Below are 14,625 nucleotides of genomic sequence, written 5' to 3'. Positions count from 1 at the left end.
ACCATGGCTCACGGGCCTAGCCGCTCCGCGGCATGTGGGATCTTCCCGGACCGGGGCACGAACCCGTGTCCCCTGCATCGGCAGGCGGACTCCCAACGACTGCGCCACCAGGGAAGCCCTGATAATGCTTTTTAATGGGCCTTCCTAAGTAGACTACAGCATGATTCACATAATGGGATAAATGGAATATAATGAGTCTAAAAGAGCTACCAGTCCCCAGTTATATATAGAAGCACAGGTTTGTTTTCCAGTGAGGATCATACCAAAGCAGGCAAATATTCTTCTTGAATTTTGTGATTGCTTCTAAAATGAACTACGTTTATGAATTAGCTTCTTGGCCCCCCAAATATGTTTATGCTGACAAAAATGGGAGTACCCAATTTTGTACAATGTAATTCAGCTATTACTTGCATACGTGGTGGGTGGTGCTGTGCAAAAGACTTATGTCGAGTTTCTCATCATTAAACATGCCCTGGGAAAGGTGAGGGTGGGTTTCGATAACATCTCTCTTCCCAGAATAAATTGCTTCTTCCCTTACTTTGTAAATTGGTAAAAATATTATAGGTTGATAAATATTTCTGCAGTGTGATTGCTTTTCAAAATTGAATTGCAAAGCTGATGCATACGTTGGGAGAGGGGATATTTACAATGGGCCTATACCTGATTTTCCCCTCTTTGGCAGGAAATAACCACGTGTTACCAGATTACTACAAATGGACTCAGTATCTCTTTATTAAACTCTATGAAGCTGGACTGGCCTATCAGAAAGAGGTAAGTTAAAGTTAGCTCTGCTTTTAAGATTCTGTAAACCTTCTCCATCTTCTTAGAAGACATCATTGTTAAATAAGGAATAAAATAAACCCTGTTTGCACAGTAGCAGTGAAATGAACACAACCTCACATTCATGAAATCAATCACAGCGGGCCCAGAGAGTAACTACTGTCTGGCTTAGTTTGGTGCCTCCAGGACAGGGCTTGAGCTTCTTTCACCCTTGAATTCCCAGCACATAACAATGTCTGTAATGAAGTCAAGGAGGAGGCTTAGGAGGAACACGTTTCTCAAATCCTAGCTACCTCTCGTAGATGTGTGCCGGCAGGTGACAACCTTTAGGAATCATGGTTTCTCATCTGCTGATGGGTGATAATATCTTCCTTGCCGGGTCTTGGGGAGAGAAAGGTAATATTTAAAGAACAGCAAGCACAGTGCCCACACCTAGTGGCCTCCAAGAAATGGAATGCTTCTTAAACAGGAGGTCAGTAATAGTAGATAAGCCTTAGATGGCGGGAGTTTGAGAGAAAGAGTATCATCACATGGCCTAGAACTGCACCGTCCAGTATGATGATAGCCATTAGCAGCATGTGGGTTGTTGAAATTTAAATTTAAAGTAATTAAGATTAAATAATATTAAAAATTCAGGTCCTCAGTCATACTAGCCACATTCACGTGCTGGTAGCTAGTGTTGGACAGCAAAGATATAAAACATTCCCATCATAACAGAATATGCTTCCACATAAGAAAAGTACCACATAGCACTGGTCTAGAAAATTCAGAAGTAACCAAGTAGAAAACTCATTGTACCATTATACTTTAGGTGTTTTCCTTTGACCAGAGGGATTTAATGACATAGAATTATATTTACTTTTCTGTGGGTCACATCACATTGCTTCGTCTTGCAAAGAATAGTACTTATAATATCATTATTTTTTAAATGTAAAACATTTTACAATCAGTATAGAGACTCATATAGAAGGCTCAGTTTAGAATATGAGAATAACACAAAATGTCTTAAACCTTGACAACATAAAAAATAACATAGCTAACAAAAATCAGGAGGTGAGGTCTTCCCTGGTGGCGCAGTGGTTGAGAATCTGCCTGCTAATGCAGGGGACACGGGTTCGAGCCCTGGTCTGGGAGGATCCCACATGCCGCGGAGCAACTGGGCCCGTGAGCCACAACTACTGAGCCTGCGCGTCTGGAGCCTGTGCTCCGCAACAAGAGAGGCCGCGACAGTGAGAGGCCCGCGTGCTGCAATGAAGAGTGGCGCCCGCTTGCCACAACTAGAGAAAGCCCTCGCACAGAACACGAAGACCCAACACAGTGAAATATATAAAATAAATTAATAAACTCCTACCCCCAACATCTAAAAAAAAAAAAAATTAGGTGAAATTGGGGAAGAGAAGTAGAAGCAAGTGTGAGATGATCCCTACATCTTTCATAACAAGGAGTCATAGATGGAGAATTAGAGATTTATGTCTATATTTTTTTTTAAGTTGAAAGGTAGCTATTAAAGCTAAGGTTAACAAAGGTAGCAAAAACTAGAATAGGGGTCGGGTGGGAGGAAGGCTGTATGACTGTGCTGAATATCTCATATTATATGGTAGAGGGTCAGCAGAACTGTCGAAAGATAGTATATCAGGGACTTCCCTGGTGGTGCAGTGGTTAAGAATCCGCCTGCCAATGCAGGGGACATGGGTTTGATCCCTGGTCCAGGAAGATCCCACATGCCGTGGAGCAACTAAACCCATGTGCCACAACTACTGAGCCTGCACTCTATAGCCCACATGCCACAACTGTTGAGCTTGTGTGCCGCAACTACTAAAGCCCATGTGCCTAGAGCCTGTGCTCCACAACAAGAGAAGCCACCACAAGGAGAAGCCCGCACACCGCAACAGAGAGTAGCCCCCGCTCACCACAACTAGAGAAGCCTGCACGCAGCAACGAAGACCTAATGCAGCCAAAAAAAATAAACAAAATTAAATCTTATTTAAAAAAAAAAAAAAAAAGAATATGCCTGCCAATGCAGGGGACATGGGTTTGATCCCTGGTCTGGGAAGATCCCACATGCAGTGGAGCAGCTAAGCCTCTGTGCCACAATTACTGAGCCTGTGCTCTAGAGCCCATGAGCCACAACTACTGAGCCTATGTGCCACAACTACTGAAGCCCGTGTGCCTAGAGCCCATGCTCTGTAACGAGAGAAGCCGCCACAGGTAGAAAAAGCCCGCACTCAACAATGAAGACCCAACGCAGCCAAAAATAATAATTATAATAAAAAAATAAAGATAGTATATCATACTTGAGGTAGTACAATTTTATTACTTAAAGGTATAATAGTAAATACCGGAAGAACTAATTAACAGAATCTGCTAAAAGTGGAGAAGTATTTTAATAACCATTGCAGATAATTATGAATATTCTCCTTTGATACTACACCAAAACTCAACAAGTGGTGGGTTCTTAAAAGTCAGTTGCAATGTTGAATCTAAATATCAATGAACTTTTTGTACTCTATTAAAATGTGTTGGCCTATTTTACACTTTGAATGAACGTTGTACCCATGCATTATTATTATAATGAAAATAGTTTTGACCTGCAGACCCCTTGCAGGGGTCTCAGGGACCCCAGAGGTTTATGGACCACACTGTGAGAACCACTGTACAGCATATACAATCCCTAACCCACTCTCATCTTTAAATTAAGGATATTAAAATATTGGTTGTTTAAAATATTATGTTGTTATGTTTGTTTTTTTTAAAGAGACTGTTCCGTCCCCATTAACATCTGGGATAAATTGAGAGTGAGAACTTTGTGGAACTGAGTCATACTGTAGAGCCTCCTGGGTCAATTTAATTTCTTAACACACCATAGCTGTTCCTATGCTCAGAGCCCCGTTAGGTGAGGAGTGGTGAGAGACGAGTACCTGTACAAAGTGCTGACTGCAACAGACCTTTTGTGTTGTTAAAGCATTATTTTCAGAAGTTAAAAATATGACTCCCATACAAATATAAAATGAACATGTGTCAAGGATTTTATTCAACTCATTAATTAGTGAGAGAACCATTTGTATGTTAAGACTGGTTCAAATGAGATTTCAAGGAAGGGTGGTTTATAGGGTCACAGGTGTGCTGAAATGAATTTACTAATAGAATCAAAACTGCTTAATGTCTGTCCTACAAGGCATAAACCTAATTCTGGGGACAATCTTTTCTGTGAGACAGAAATCATTGGCATTGTCTTTGCATGGGAGCCCTTTGCATCGCTCTCAGACATAAAGCGTTTGCGTAGCTCTGAGTTTTCTGCAAGTTAACCTCTTCTTTTCACCTAGCAGGGCTCTAAAATAACTTAAACAATAGTGAATAGGGAGTCAAACAAAGGTACACATCCCTAGAAAATCAGATAATCCCTGGGGGATGTGGGTCTGCTAGCCAATCCCAGCCTACACTGAAGGAGCAATCCCTTTTGCCTGTTTCTAAGTTTTGGATAATTTTTCTTAGCAGCATTATTCAATATCCAAAAGCAAAAGGGTAGGAAGAGAATTGGTGGGAAAATCATCAGATTTCCACTCTGATCAACAGGTTCGGTGCTGATCTAGCAGCCTGGCAGACACCTTCCCAGAAGAGCCTCCCTTGCTCAGGTGGATTATAATTATACCCAAAGGGGGTTTCTACACTGGAATCACCCATGGGTCCAGGCAGAGGGAGTAAGAGATCATGAGCTACATTGTGTATTCCAAGTGATAGCAGGAAGGACAAACAAAAATTGAAGTTATAAGACATGAAAAAGCCACAGCAAAGCAAAGGGCGTCCTGCAGGTAAAACACAGGAAAGAGTGAACAGTTCTTTGAAGAGTGTAAGCAGTCGTACACAGCATCAATTAGATTAGCCAGTGTTACCTATCCTCAGTTGCATAGTTACTATTTATAGGCATGGGGTATGAAATGATGTGACATGTTAATGTAATAGTGTAAACATTTCTTGCATGGAGCCCTTGGTTGTGTAATATCCCTTTACAAGACACTTGATTTTTTTGTATCTATTTATTGTATAGTTAAGCTGACTTCTTGAATATATTGAATGTTTATTATAACATTTCTTCATAGGACACTTGCTTCTCTGTCTCCACACCCCGGGTTTGTTCATGCTGCTTCAGTTCTAAGCACATCAAACCCAAGTAGGAAGCTTAATCTCATCACTATTGGGTTGGATCCAAAGCCAGTCACAGACAGCATCTTCGGAACTGAGTAACTTTTCTGATGATGGAAGGGGTTTCTGGGGCCCCCCATTGCACAAGGATGACCATGCTACTGGCTCCAGATGTCTCTCTTCTCCCCAGTTGTTTCCAAGTCAGTGTGACACTCTGCCCCCCAGCCTCACAATCTGCATACCCCTGGGGAATTTGGTCCAGTTTTCCCTCTGACTACTTCTCTCATGGGAACAGACTGTATTCCTTTCCTGTTGCTGCTGCCGTAACAAATTACCACCAACTGGGTCGCTTAAAACAGCACAGATTCATTGTCTTACATGTCCATGAAATAGGTCTCACTGGGATAAAAATCAAGATGTTGGCAGAGCTGCCTTCACTCTGAAGGCGCTAGAGGAGAATCTCTTTCCCTGCCTTGTCCAGCTTCTGGAGGCTGCTTCTGTCATTGACTTTGGACTGCTCTCCAACTTCAAAGCCAGAGCGTAGCATCTTGAAATCTCTCTGACCTGTGCTTCCATCATCACCTCTCCTTCTCAGACTCTGAATCTTCTGCCTTCCTCTTTCTTTTTTTTTTGCCTTCCTCTTTCTCTTATAAGAGCTTTTGTCATTACTTTGGGCCCATCTGGTTAATCCAGGTTAATCTCCCCATCTCGAAATCCTTCATTAATCATATCTTCAAAGACCCTTTTGCCACGTAGGTAACATATTCACTGGTTGCAAGTGACATGGGCATCTGGATTCTGGATGACATAGGATGTGGACATCTTTGGGGTGCAATTGTTCTGCCCACCACCCTCTTTTCCCAACTTCATAGGGTGTTACAAGGGTAAAACAGATGAATGCTTGTGGAGAGCCTGGGATGGTGCCTGGCACAGAGTATGTGCTTAATAAGTGCCTGTCTGTGCGTGCCTGCAGGTACCTGGAGTCATTATGATATTTATTTATTTATTTATTTATTAAAGAAGGTGTGGGGGTAGGAGTTTATTAATTTATTTATTTTTGCTGTGTGGGGTCTTCGTTTCTGTGCGAGGACTTTCTCTAGTTATGGCAAGCGGGAGCCACTCTTCATCGTGATGCGCGGGCCTCTCACTATCACGGCCTCTCTCGTTGCGGAGCACAGGCTCCAGATGCGCAGGCTCAGCAGTTGTGGCTCACGGACCTAGTTGCTCCGCAGCATGTGGGATCTTCCCAGACCAGGGCTCGAACCCATGTCCCCTGCATCAGCAGGCAGATTCTCAACCACTGCGCCACCAGGGAAGCCCCATTATGATATTTAAATTGGAAAAATAGAAAGTTAAAAAAAATCCTGAAGGGACTTCCCTGGTGGTGCAGTGGTTAAGAATCCACCCGTGAGCCACAACTACTGAGCCCGTGTGCCACAACTACTGAAGCCTGCGTGCCTAGAGCCCATGCTCCACAACAAGAGAAGCCACCGCAGTGAGAAGCCCGCGCACTGCAATGAAGAGTAGCCCCTGCTCACCACAACTAGAGAAAGCCCGCATGCAGCAGTGAAGACCCAATGCAGACAAAAAAAAAAAAAAAAAAATCCTGAAGCTTCCTGGCTAATTCTAAGGCAGGCTGCCCATGGGAAGGTATCACAGAAAAACAATGTAGATTATTTCACGGATTTTCATTTAGAAAGATAATGTTCTTATTGCTAACTAAAACTTGCTAACATTGACTTAAATGTTTTTGGTGTATTAATGTTTAAAAGTCACTATTAAATGACATGATCTTAAGAAAAAAATCATAAATAGAATGCAAACATGCACAATTGGTACATTGTTTGAAGATCAGAGTTAGCTCTAATCCAAAGTATTTTTTCCAGGTAGATCTCCTTTTATTGGATAGCCATTTTCAAATTGGCTTTAGAACGTAAAACATATTGGGACTTCCCTGGTGGCCCAGTGGTTAAGAATCCACTTTCCAATGCAGGGGACGCAGGTTTGATCCCTGGTCTGGGAACTAAGATCCCACACGCCATGGGGCAATTAAGCCCTGCGCGCCACAACTAGAGAGCTTGTGCACCACAACGAAGAGCCTGCGCGCTCCAACGAAAGATCCCGCGTGCGGCAACTAAGACCCAACACAGCCAAAAATTAATTAATTAATTAATTAACAATTTTTTAAATTAATAAAAATAAAAACATATCGATATCAGTTAACATTCTATTCCTGGGGTTTATTTCAAAATATAAACTTGAAATTAACATTAGAAAGTTAATTTACTTTAGAAAGACTGCATATAGCATACTTTGTAAAGCATATTTGGCAAAAAATAACTCACATATTAATACTTTTCCTCTAATGGCATTGTCATAACTTACTTTTTTAGAAAGAAGATAGCCTTACTTCTTAAATTCAGTTCTGCTACAAGCTGTATAAATGGACATTTAGGGAAAGTATTTTAGCAGAGCATTACAAAACAGAACCAGAGTCTTTAAATCTTGTTCTTAACAAGCACTGTCCATCAGAATGTTTATTTTCCGTGCAAAAGGGAATCTCTTCTTGCTCTCACAGAACAAAATATTTTCAGCCAAAAATATGAATATAGAGACCTCTTCTTGGGAGAACATTAATTTCACCTCTTTGGTTTAAAAATAAATTATTCTGTGGATGTAGCTAGTAGAAAAAATGATGCTGTGTTCTACTTGGACATCCTAGAGACCTGTGGAGTGCCACCTAATTTGTGAGTTTGTCTTTGGTTGTCTTTATGATTTCAGTGGCAGCTGCTTATAGTGCTAATTCGCCTACCTAAGCTACTTAAAGAAACATGGTGGACAGACAGGCAGCCTTTCTCAGCCTGCCCCCTGGTGGCTTTGGAAGGTGGTGGCAGGTAACAAATAAACTGGCCTTGGGAACCTGCCACCCCCCATTCTGGACTGAGTCCAAATTCAGGCCCATTCTAGATGGAATGGAGCAAAATCAATTTTGAGAATTAGATCCTTTAATAAGATCTATATGGCGTTCCTTAATTAAATAAGCTTTTGTCGAGAAAAAAAGCTAATAGACCCTGAGGAAATCAATACCCTAAAACATATATTTTACCAGCCTTCTGGAACGTGAAGCTACATGACAGCATACTCAAAAAACATCTTCATTAATATAAAAGAAGAGCTTGAGGAGAAAGAAGCAAGGGAAATGATGGAGAGCAGCCAAAGGCCTGAAGAGTGATGCCTTGGCCAGTAGACAAAAGCATACTAATGGAGGATGTGCTCTAGTTGGGACTGGCACCCTGTGAAATGGGTGAGGGCCAGGGACGCAAGGGGAAGGAGGATCCAGGGGAAGAGGAGGATGAGATGAGAAAGGATGAGGTTTGGAATAGGAAGCCTGCTGGGCAACAGGCACCACAGCTGCTGTGTTGCGGAGAGGAGAGCTGATAAACTCAGGATGAAATTGCCTTGAGAATCCCCAATGGACCCTGTAGTCACCCACACCTCCAAGAGCATAACAGCCAAGAAGGGGAGGGGGAGGAGGCAAAAATGATGCAGCACCCACAGTCACTGTACAAAACTGACCCTGTGAACATGGCTGATTCTTGTTTAGAATCGTGTTGTTTAGAATTGTGATGTGCATTTATTAAATGCTTTCTGAAAGCTTCCCACAAATCACTCAAACAAACAGACAAAAAATGTTAATCTTAGTGTTTAACCCTTGATCAACCGGGGAAGTTCTCTTATTTGGGATGGCTCATTCTGTGATGTTGCCAGATAACTTGTGTGAGGGAAGCAGTGGGCAAAATCGACTAGAGTCCAGTGTTTTTGCAAGTGTTTTAATGATTTCAGTATTGATTTAAAGTTGATTTCAAAGTACAGAGATAGGCTGTATTTTACTAAGATGACTAGTTCACTCTAAGGAGCATGGAGTTGGCTTCAGGAGGTGATAGAGACCAGCACCAACCAGCGCAGTGACTACAGTCAGTGAAGTTGTCCAGAAACTATATTCTATGTAGCAAGACTGTGCTTGCTTAAAAATCAGGGCATCTATCAAAGTAAGTGTTCAAAATGTGAAAACCCAAGAATGCCAGATGAGAGAAGACAGACTGTGGCTTGAGGGGAAGCTGTAGGATAGAGACCATTACATAAGAGAGGAGACCTGGAGAAAGGTATTTGGGAAGCAACTCCAGGGCTTCAAGAGGCCACAGGTGCTGTGTACCCTGGACCCCACAGGCCCTACATTTTGACCACCCATGGTTTTACCGCCAGCAGAAAGGCTGAGTCTGAACCCTGAAACTCTGTGCTTGAGGTAGATTGCAGTCCTGAGAAGAAAAGAGAGTGGGTTCTTACAAGGATGCATCTTTGATTCAATACTTTATTTCCTTTTGTGTTTTTCCTCTTCTCCACCCCCAAGACTTTCATTGCGGGAAAAATTGCTTTTGTGTTTTGCTTTTATTTGTCTTTCGTTCATTACCAGGGTTTTATTGCTTTTTGTGACCTGGAGTCTGAGAGATGCCAGGCCATGTGGGAATGTTGATAGGAAAATAAAGTCCTATTTGTTTTTGCAATCTGCAGTGCTGAGTGTTTGCTTCTTCCGTGTCACCTGCAGGGGGCAGGAGACAGAGGTGAAGGCATATAGGGCTTTTTTCCCTCCCTTTCGTACTTTATACCATTTTAGTTGTACATGGGGTATTTGGCGGGGGGGGGGGGGGGGGGGGGGGGGGGGTCGGGGAGCTTTGAAGGAGCTGTCCTTGTTACCAAACAATACTTGGCTCTTTCTTTTTATCTTTTATTTTAAGTGGTGTCCTTCCCCCTAACCCCTAATATGGGCAATGATAATAGATAAGTCAGTCACCCTTGGTTTATTCACCTCAGGTTTTTAGGTCTAAGGTAATTTGTCCTATATTTTGTCTATATTTATGGATTCAAGGATTTGGGGGGCCCTTAGAATCAGGGGAGAAAATCATTCAATGCATGTCTTTCCCACTCCGACTCTAGGCTTCACAGGCTTAAGTTTTTCAGTGGATGTACTACTTTTTAGTTGTAAAATCACAACCCATAGATGGGTTAGCCCCTCCTGCACTCCTACTTTTTATATAATTTTTAGATATGTCTGAATCAGTCAGGGTCCCAGCAGGAAAAAGAGGGCCTACCCGAAAGCAGTCACTGAAGAAAATGTGATGAAAATACTGTCTCTGGGACTTCCCTGGAGGTCCAGTGGTTAAGACTTCGCCTTCCAAAGCAGGGAGTGCAGGTTCGATCCCTGGTCAGGGAGCTAAGATCCCACATGGCTCGCGGCCAAAAAACCAGAACATAAAACAGAAGCAATATTGTAACAAATTCAATAAAGACTTTAAAATAAAATGGTCCACATCAAAAACAAAAAAGAAAAAGACTGTTTCTGTGCAGAGTTCAGGGAAACCCACAAGGGATGGTCAAGCACCTGGCACTGGGAACAGAAGGAAGCTTTTGCCCACCCCAGGCAGCAGGGGCGACATCGGGAGCCATTACTGGAACTGGGAGAGCAGTAGCTGGAGCAGTAGGAGAGGCCTGCCCCAACGGGGGCGGTGGCCCAACTGGAAGAAGCCAGGGTGCCTCTCATTGGTTGAACCCAGCCAGAGGGCAAGGGTCCTGGTTAATGTAGGCACAGGGGACAGCTTCCTGGGGTACAGAACAGGGTAGAAAGAGGATTTGGACGGGCAAATTGACAACATTCAGCACAATCTCTTATTAAAATTGCTTATTAAAAAACAATGTGTACTTTACTGCCTAAACATGTCTCTGTACTCATTGCCTTCTTTGTACTCAGTTGTACCTAAATGTCATAAAGGAGTGAATGTAGATGGCGGAGGTATTTTAAATGAAAATAGAAACGAATTAGAACTCTATGGAGAGAAACTTCATCATGGTTAAGACTACAGGTTCTATCAGCCAAAGAAATCTATGGAGATAGGTCTCAGAATATTGTTACCTTTTGTGGGGGGGGGGCAGATGTTGATTGGGAGAAGGCATGACAGAATTTTCTGGGTTGCTGGGAATGTTCTATGTCTTGGTATGAGTGATGGTAGAAATTGATTGAGCTGTACACTTAAGATTTATCCACATTACTCTATGTATGTTATACCTTAATTTAAACAGAAGTTTTAAAAAATTGCAAAAATGTTTACAGTTCCTAGAGACCTGAGTTCCTACCTTGCTATCTCTGCCACTTACTGACTGTGTGACCTTAGGCAAGTTATTTAATCTCTCTGTTCCTTAAGTTCCTCCTCTGCAATATGGGGAGAATAATATTCTTACTTCAAAATGTTGTCGTGAGGATTAGAAGAGCCAACCTTAGGAAAGCACTTAGCACAGCATCTGGTACATGGTAATCTCTCGGTAAGTGTTAGCTATTTACATTAAAATAAATACATTTTTTCCCCTAAAATAACCCAATTTTACTAAGTTCTACGTACCATTTTTTCTTCTTTTCCTCTGTTTACTAAAATTTCCAATCTGCAAGTCCATCCTTTCATACAAGCAGATTCCAAACTTGAGTTAGACACATGCTTAGAGCCTCCCTTCCCAAACCTATTCTAATAAAATGAAAGCACAGAGGCAGTCCACATTCTTTTTTTACAGCTTGCTAGTGGCTTCCTTGCCAATTGATGCTCCAAGGAGGTGCCCTCAAGTCTCAGAGCAGAGATACTGCCTTTGCAGACCCTCTCACATGTAAGGAACCTCAATATGATCCTATTCAGTATACTTACCAGATTGCATCATTTTGTTTCATGAATTATAACAGGCCTTGGTTAACTGGGACCCAGTGGATCAAACAGTGCTTGCCAATGAGCAGGTGGATGAACATGGCTGTTCGTGGCGTTCTGGAGCAAAGGTGGAACAGAAGTACCTCAGCCAGTGGTTTATTAAGACAACTGCTTATGCAAAGGTGAGTGTCAGCCTGGAGGCTCCCCAGTAATGCGTACATGTTGGTAGGCAACACCAAGGTCTTCTCGGTATTGGAGAGCCTCACTGTTGGGGGTGAACTCTAGTTAGAGCTGTTAGAGCCATTGGTGTGCAGACAGGAAGCACATGAACCTCAGGGTCACTCACGTAGAGGTTGATGGATTTGGGTCTTTCAGTTGGAAATCAAGAATAGCACCCGGGGGTCATTGTAGGCCATTGTTTGCTGACCTTTCAACATATCATTGTACTGCCATAGAGGCCAGAAAACATTCATCTTCATCTGCAATTATATCAACAATAAAGCTAGAAAGGAAGAAAGTATCTTCACCTGTGCAGTTCTAGTAAGACCTCCGGAAAGACAGAAGGACATTTCAGAGGGTCCAGAGAAGACCATCTAAAAGGAGTGAAGAGATGGCCAGTCTCCATGAGGGAAGGCCAGGGTGAAAGTGAACTAAGCCAGGAACCAAAGCTTTGGACTTTAACTCTTGTTGTGTCTCTGATTAATAGTGTAAACTGATGCAAGTCCCTGCACCTCAGTTTCCTCATCAGTAAAAGGAGAGGGTGCGACCAAGTGGTCTTTAAGGTGCCTCTGGCTTTTTATGTTTTCAGGAATCAAGGCAAACCCAACCATTGAAAGGGGGAGCTTGCTTACTAAATCACCAATAGCCTTGGCAAAATAACTTGTTCTGGGTATGCCAGAACCATTCTGTGCAAGGTATTCTTTGAGCCTACCATGTTTCGGGATATGGAATTGAGTGATCACTCCCTGAAACTCCAGAGAAAAGTGGTTAGAGCAAATCAGGGGCATTTCCCATGGCAATTTGATAATCTCTATATTAGCATAAGACAGGAAGTAAGCAGGATCTGAAAAGGTAAAGGTATCATGAAGGGCTACTGATGGTATGTCATGGTAGTTCTTACCCTGGGGTAGTCACCATACAAAGGATAGTTGTACCTTTCCATAGTAGCCCGTGGGTTGCTCCATCACAGAGAGGGTACTGGACTGAAATGGACTTTGGGTCAGATCCAATACTGCACTTCTTATATGCAAAGAAAGCACAAGTTATAAATAACCTCTGATCACTACAAAACTTTGCCGAATTAGAACTGTAGTACACCAGCTCACCATACCAATGCCATATGGTTATATGACCTCTAGTTCTCTCATTCAAAAGACATGTCTTAAAAATGAGACTGCTTTCCCTTTTTAATTTATTCAGAATGTAGCATATGGATTTGGAAAACTACTAATTAGAACTTGTTAACATAATGCCTTACTCCTTTTAAGCACACTAGTAGTATTGAGAGGCTGAATAATAATAAGGAAGCTGAGGGCATTGCTCTCTATAACGTCCCAGGCAGTGAGAGCCCCTACTTGCTGACAGTTGGGGTCGACTGCATTACTGGGAGGCATGCCAGGTCACCTCGCGGACCTGTCAGATGACTCTGTAATAGGCACTGGTGGAAAGGCCACCTAATTGTCCTCTGCCTCTAATTGGGAATGTAATAATCTGAGTGGCATTATTCTTTAAACTGTCAGCTGTGAATTTTCAGCTCTTCAGCAGAAATGGTTAGTTACCATGGTGACTTGCATGGTTCTTGCTGAACTCCAGTGAAGAATTATTGAAAAAGCTGAGTTTGGAGGTCAACACTTGGTTTGCCCTGAAAATCAGGAGAAGAGGGGGTGGCATGGGAGGTAGGGGTGGGCAGAAATCCATGTTCACTGCAGGTCCTTGGCTGAGGGCTGCACGTGCACAAAGCAAGACTTCATAAGGCCTAATAGAAAATGATTACTATGAGATTGAGAGGAGAACAGAGATACCAGGGGGCTGCACAGTGCTCTGAAACCTTGGAGTTATGGCTCAGCCAAAAGTACGCAGTTGAGACCTCAGAAAGGCTATATATTACAAGTGTGGATGACACCCTAGGACCAAGGACAAAATTAAAATAGACTCATCTTAATTAAAAATAAAAGTAAGCCTGACAGTTTCAAAAGGCACTTTCAGAACAAAACTCAACACCTTTAAAAGGAAACAACATAATCCAGACTTTCTGCAAGGTTGGTTTCATCTGCAATGTCTAACATATAATAAAAAAAAATTACTAGACTTGCAAAGAATTAGGAATTGTGACTCATAATAAAGGGGAGGAAAATGGAGTCAGCCCAATAGAAATAGATCCTGAGATAATGGAACTTAAAGGAAAAGATGAGTGGACAAGGGAATTTCTGAAGAGAAATGGAAACTATTTTTTTTTTTAAAAACTGGAAATCTAGAACAGAAAAGTGCAACTTCTAAAATGGAAAATTTATTGTTTGAGCTGCAGAGGGATGAGTAAGGGTTAAGTAGGCCATAAAGCTATAGGGAAACCCCCATCCCACCACATAGAGAACATAACAAGTGGTAGCCCTAAAACAGAAACGGATATAAGTTTTGAAGCTGAAATAATGACAGTATACCTGAAACTAAGAGAGCCAAGAGGAGAAACTCAAGATAGGGCTGGAGAATCTGAATAGGTGGTTAGGGGCCAGATCAGGCAATGCCTTTTAGGTCTTAAGAAATATGTACTTTATCATGGGGTCCCTGAGAAGCCATTAAAGGATTCTAAAGAAGGGAATGACATGGTCAGATTTGTGCTTTTATAAATTCACTGTGGAAAGGGCAAGTGTGGGTGCAGAGAGACTAGTTAGGAGGTTATTGCAATGGTCCAGGCATGCATAGCTTAGACTTAGATGGTAGTGGAAAGAGATGGGTAGGTTAGAAAAAT

The 14,625-nt window shown here is 42.3% G+C and overlaps 1 protein-coding gene across 1 annotated transcript in view; it reads left to right on the top strand.

The window, feature by feature from the left end:
• The window catches only part of LARS2 (leucyl-tRNA synthetase 2, mitochondrial), a 159,076-nt gene that overhangs the window by 60,861 nt on the left and 83,590 nt on the right, over positions 1-14,625 (top strand). Inside the window, exons 7-8 of the mRNA XM_032649183.1 lie at positions 704-771; positions 11,699-11,842. Of these exons, the coding sequence (XP_032505074.1) occupies positions 704-771; positions 11,699-11,842 (212 nt within the window). The remainder of the gene's footprint in view (positions 1-703; positions 772-11,698; positions 11,843-14,625) is intronic.

The sequence above is a fragment of the Phocoena sinus genome, chromosome 11 (genome assembly GCF_008692025.1).
Source record: "Phocoena sinus isolate mPhoSin1 chromosome 11, mPhoSin1.pri, whole genome shotgun sequence".
NCBI classification, from domain to species: Eukaryota; Metazoa; Chordata; class Mammalia; order Artiodactyla; family Phocoenidae; genus Phocoena; species Phocoena sinus.
The sequence above is the reverse complement of the archived record's forward strand: the minus strand, read 5'-3'. Positions and strand labels throughout refer to the sequence as shown.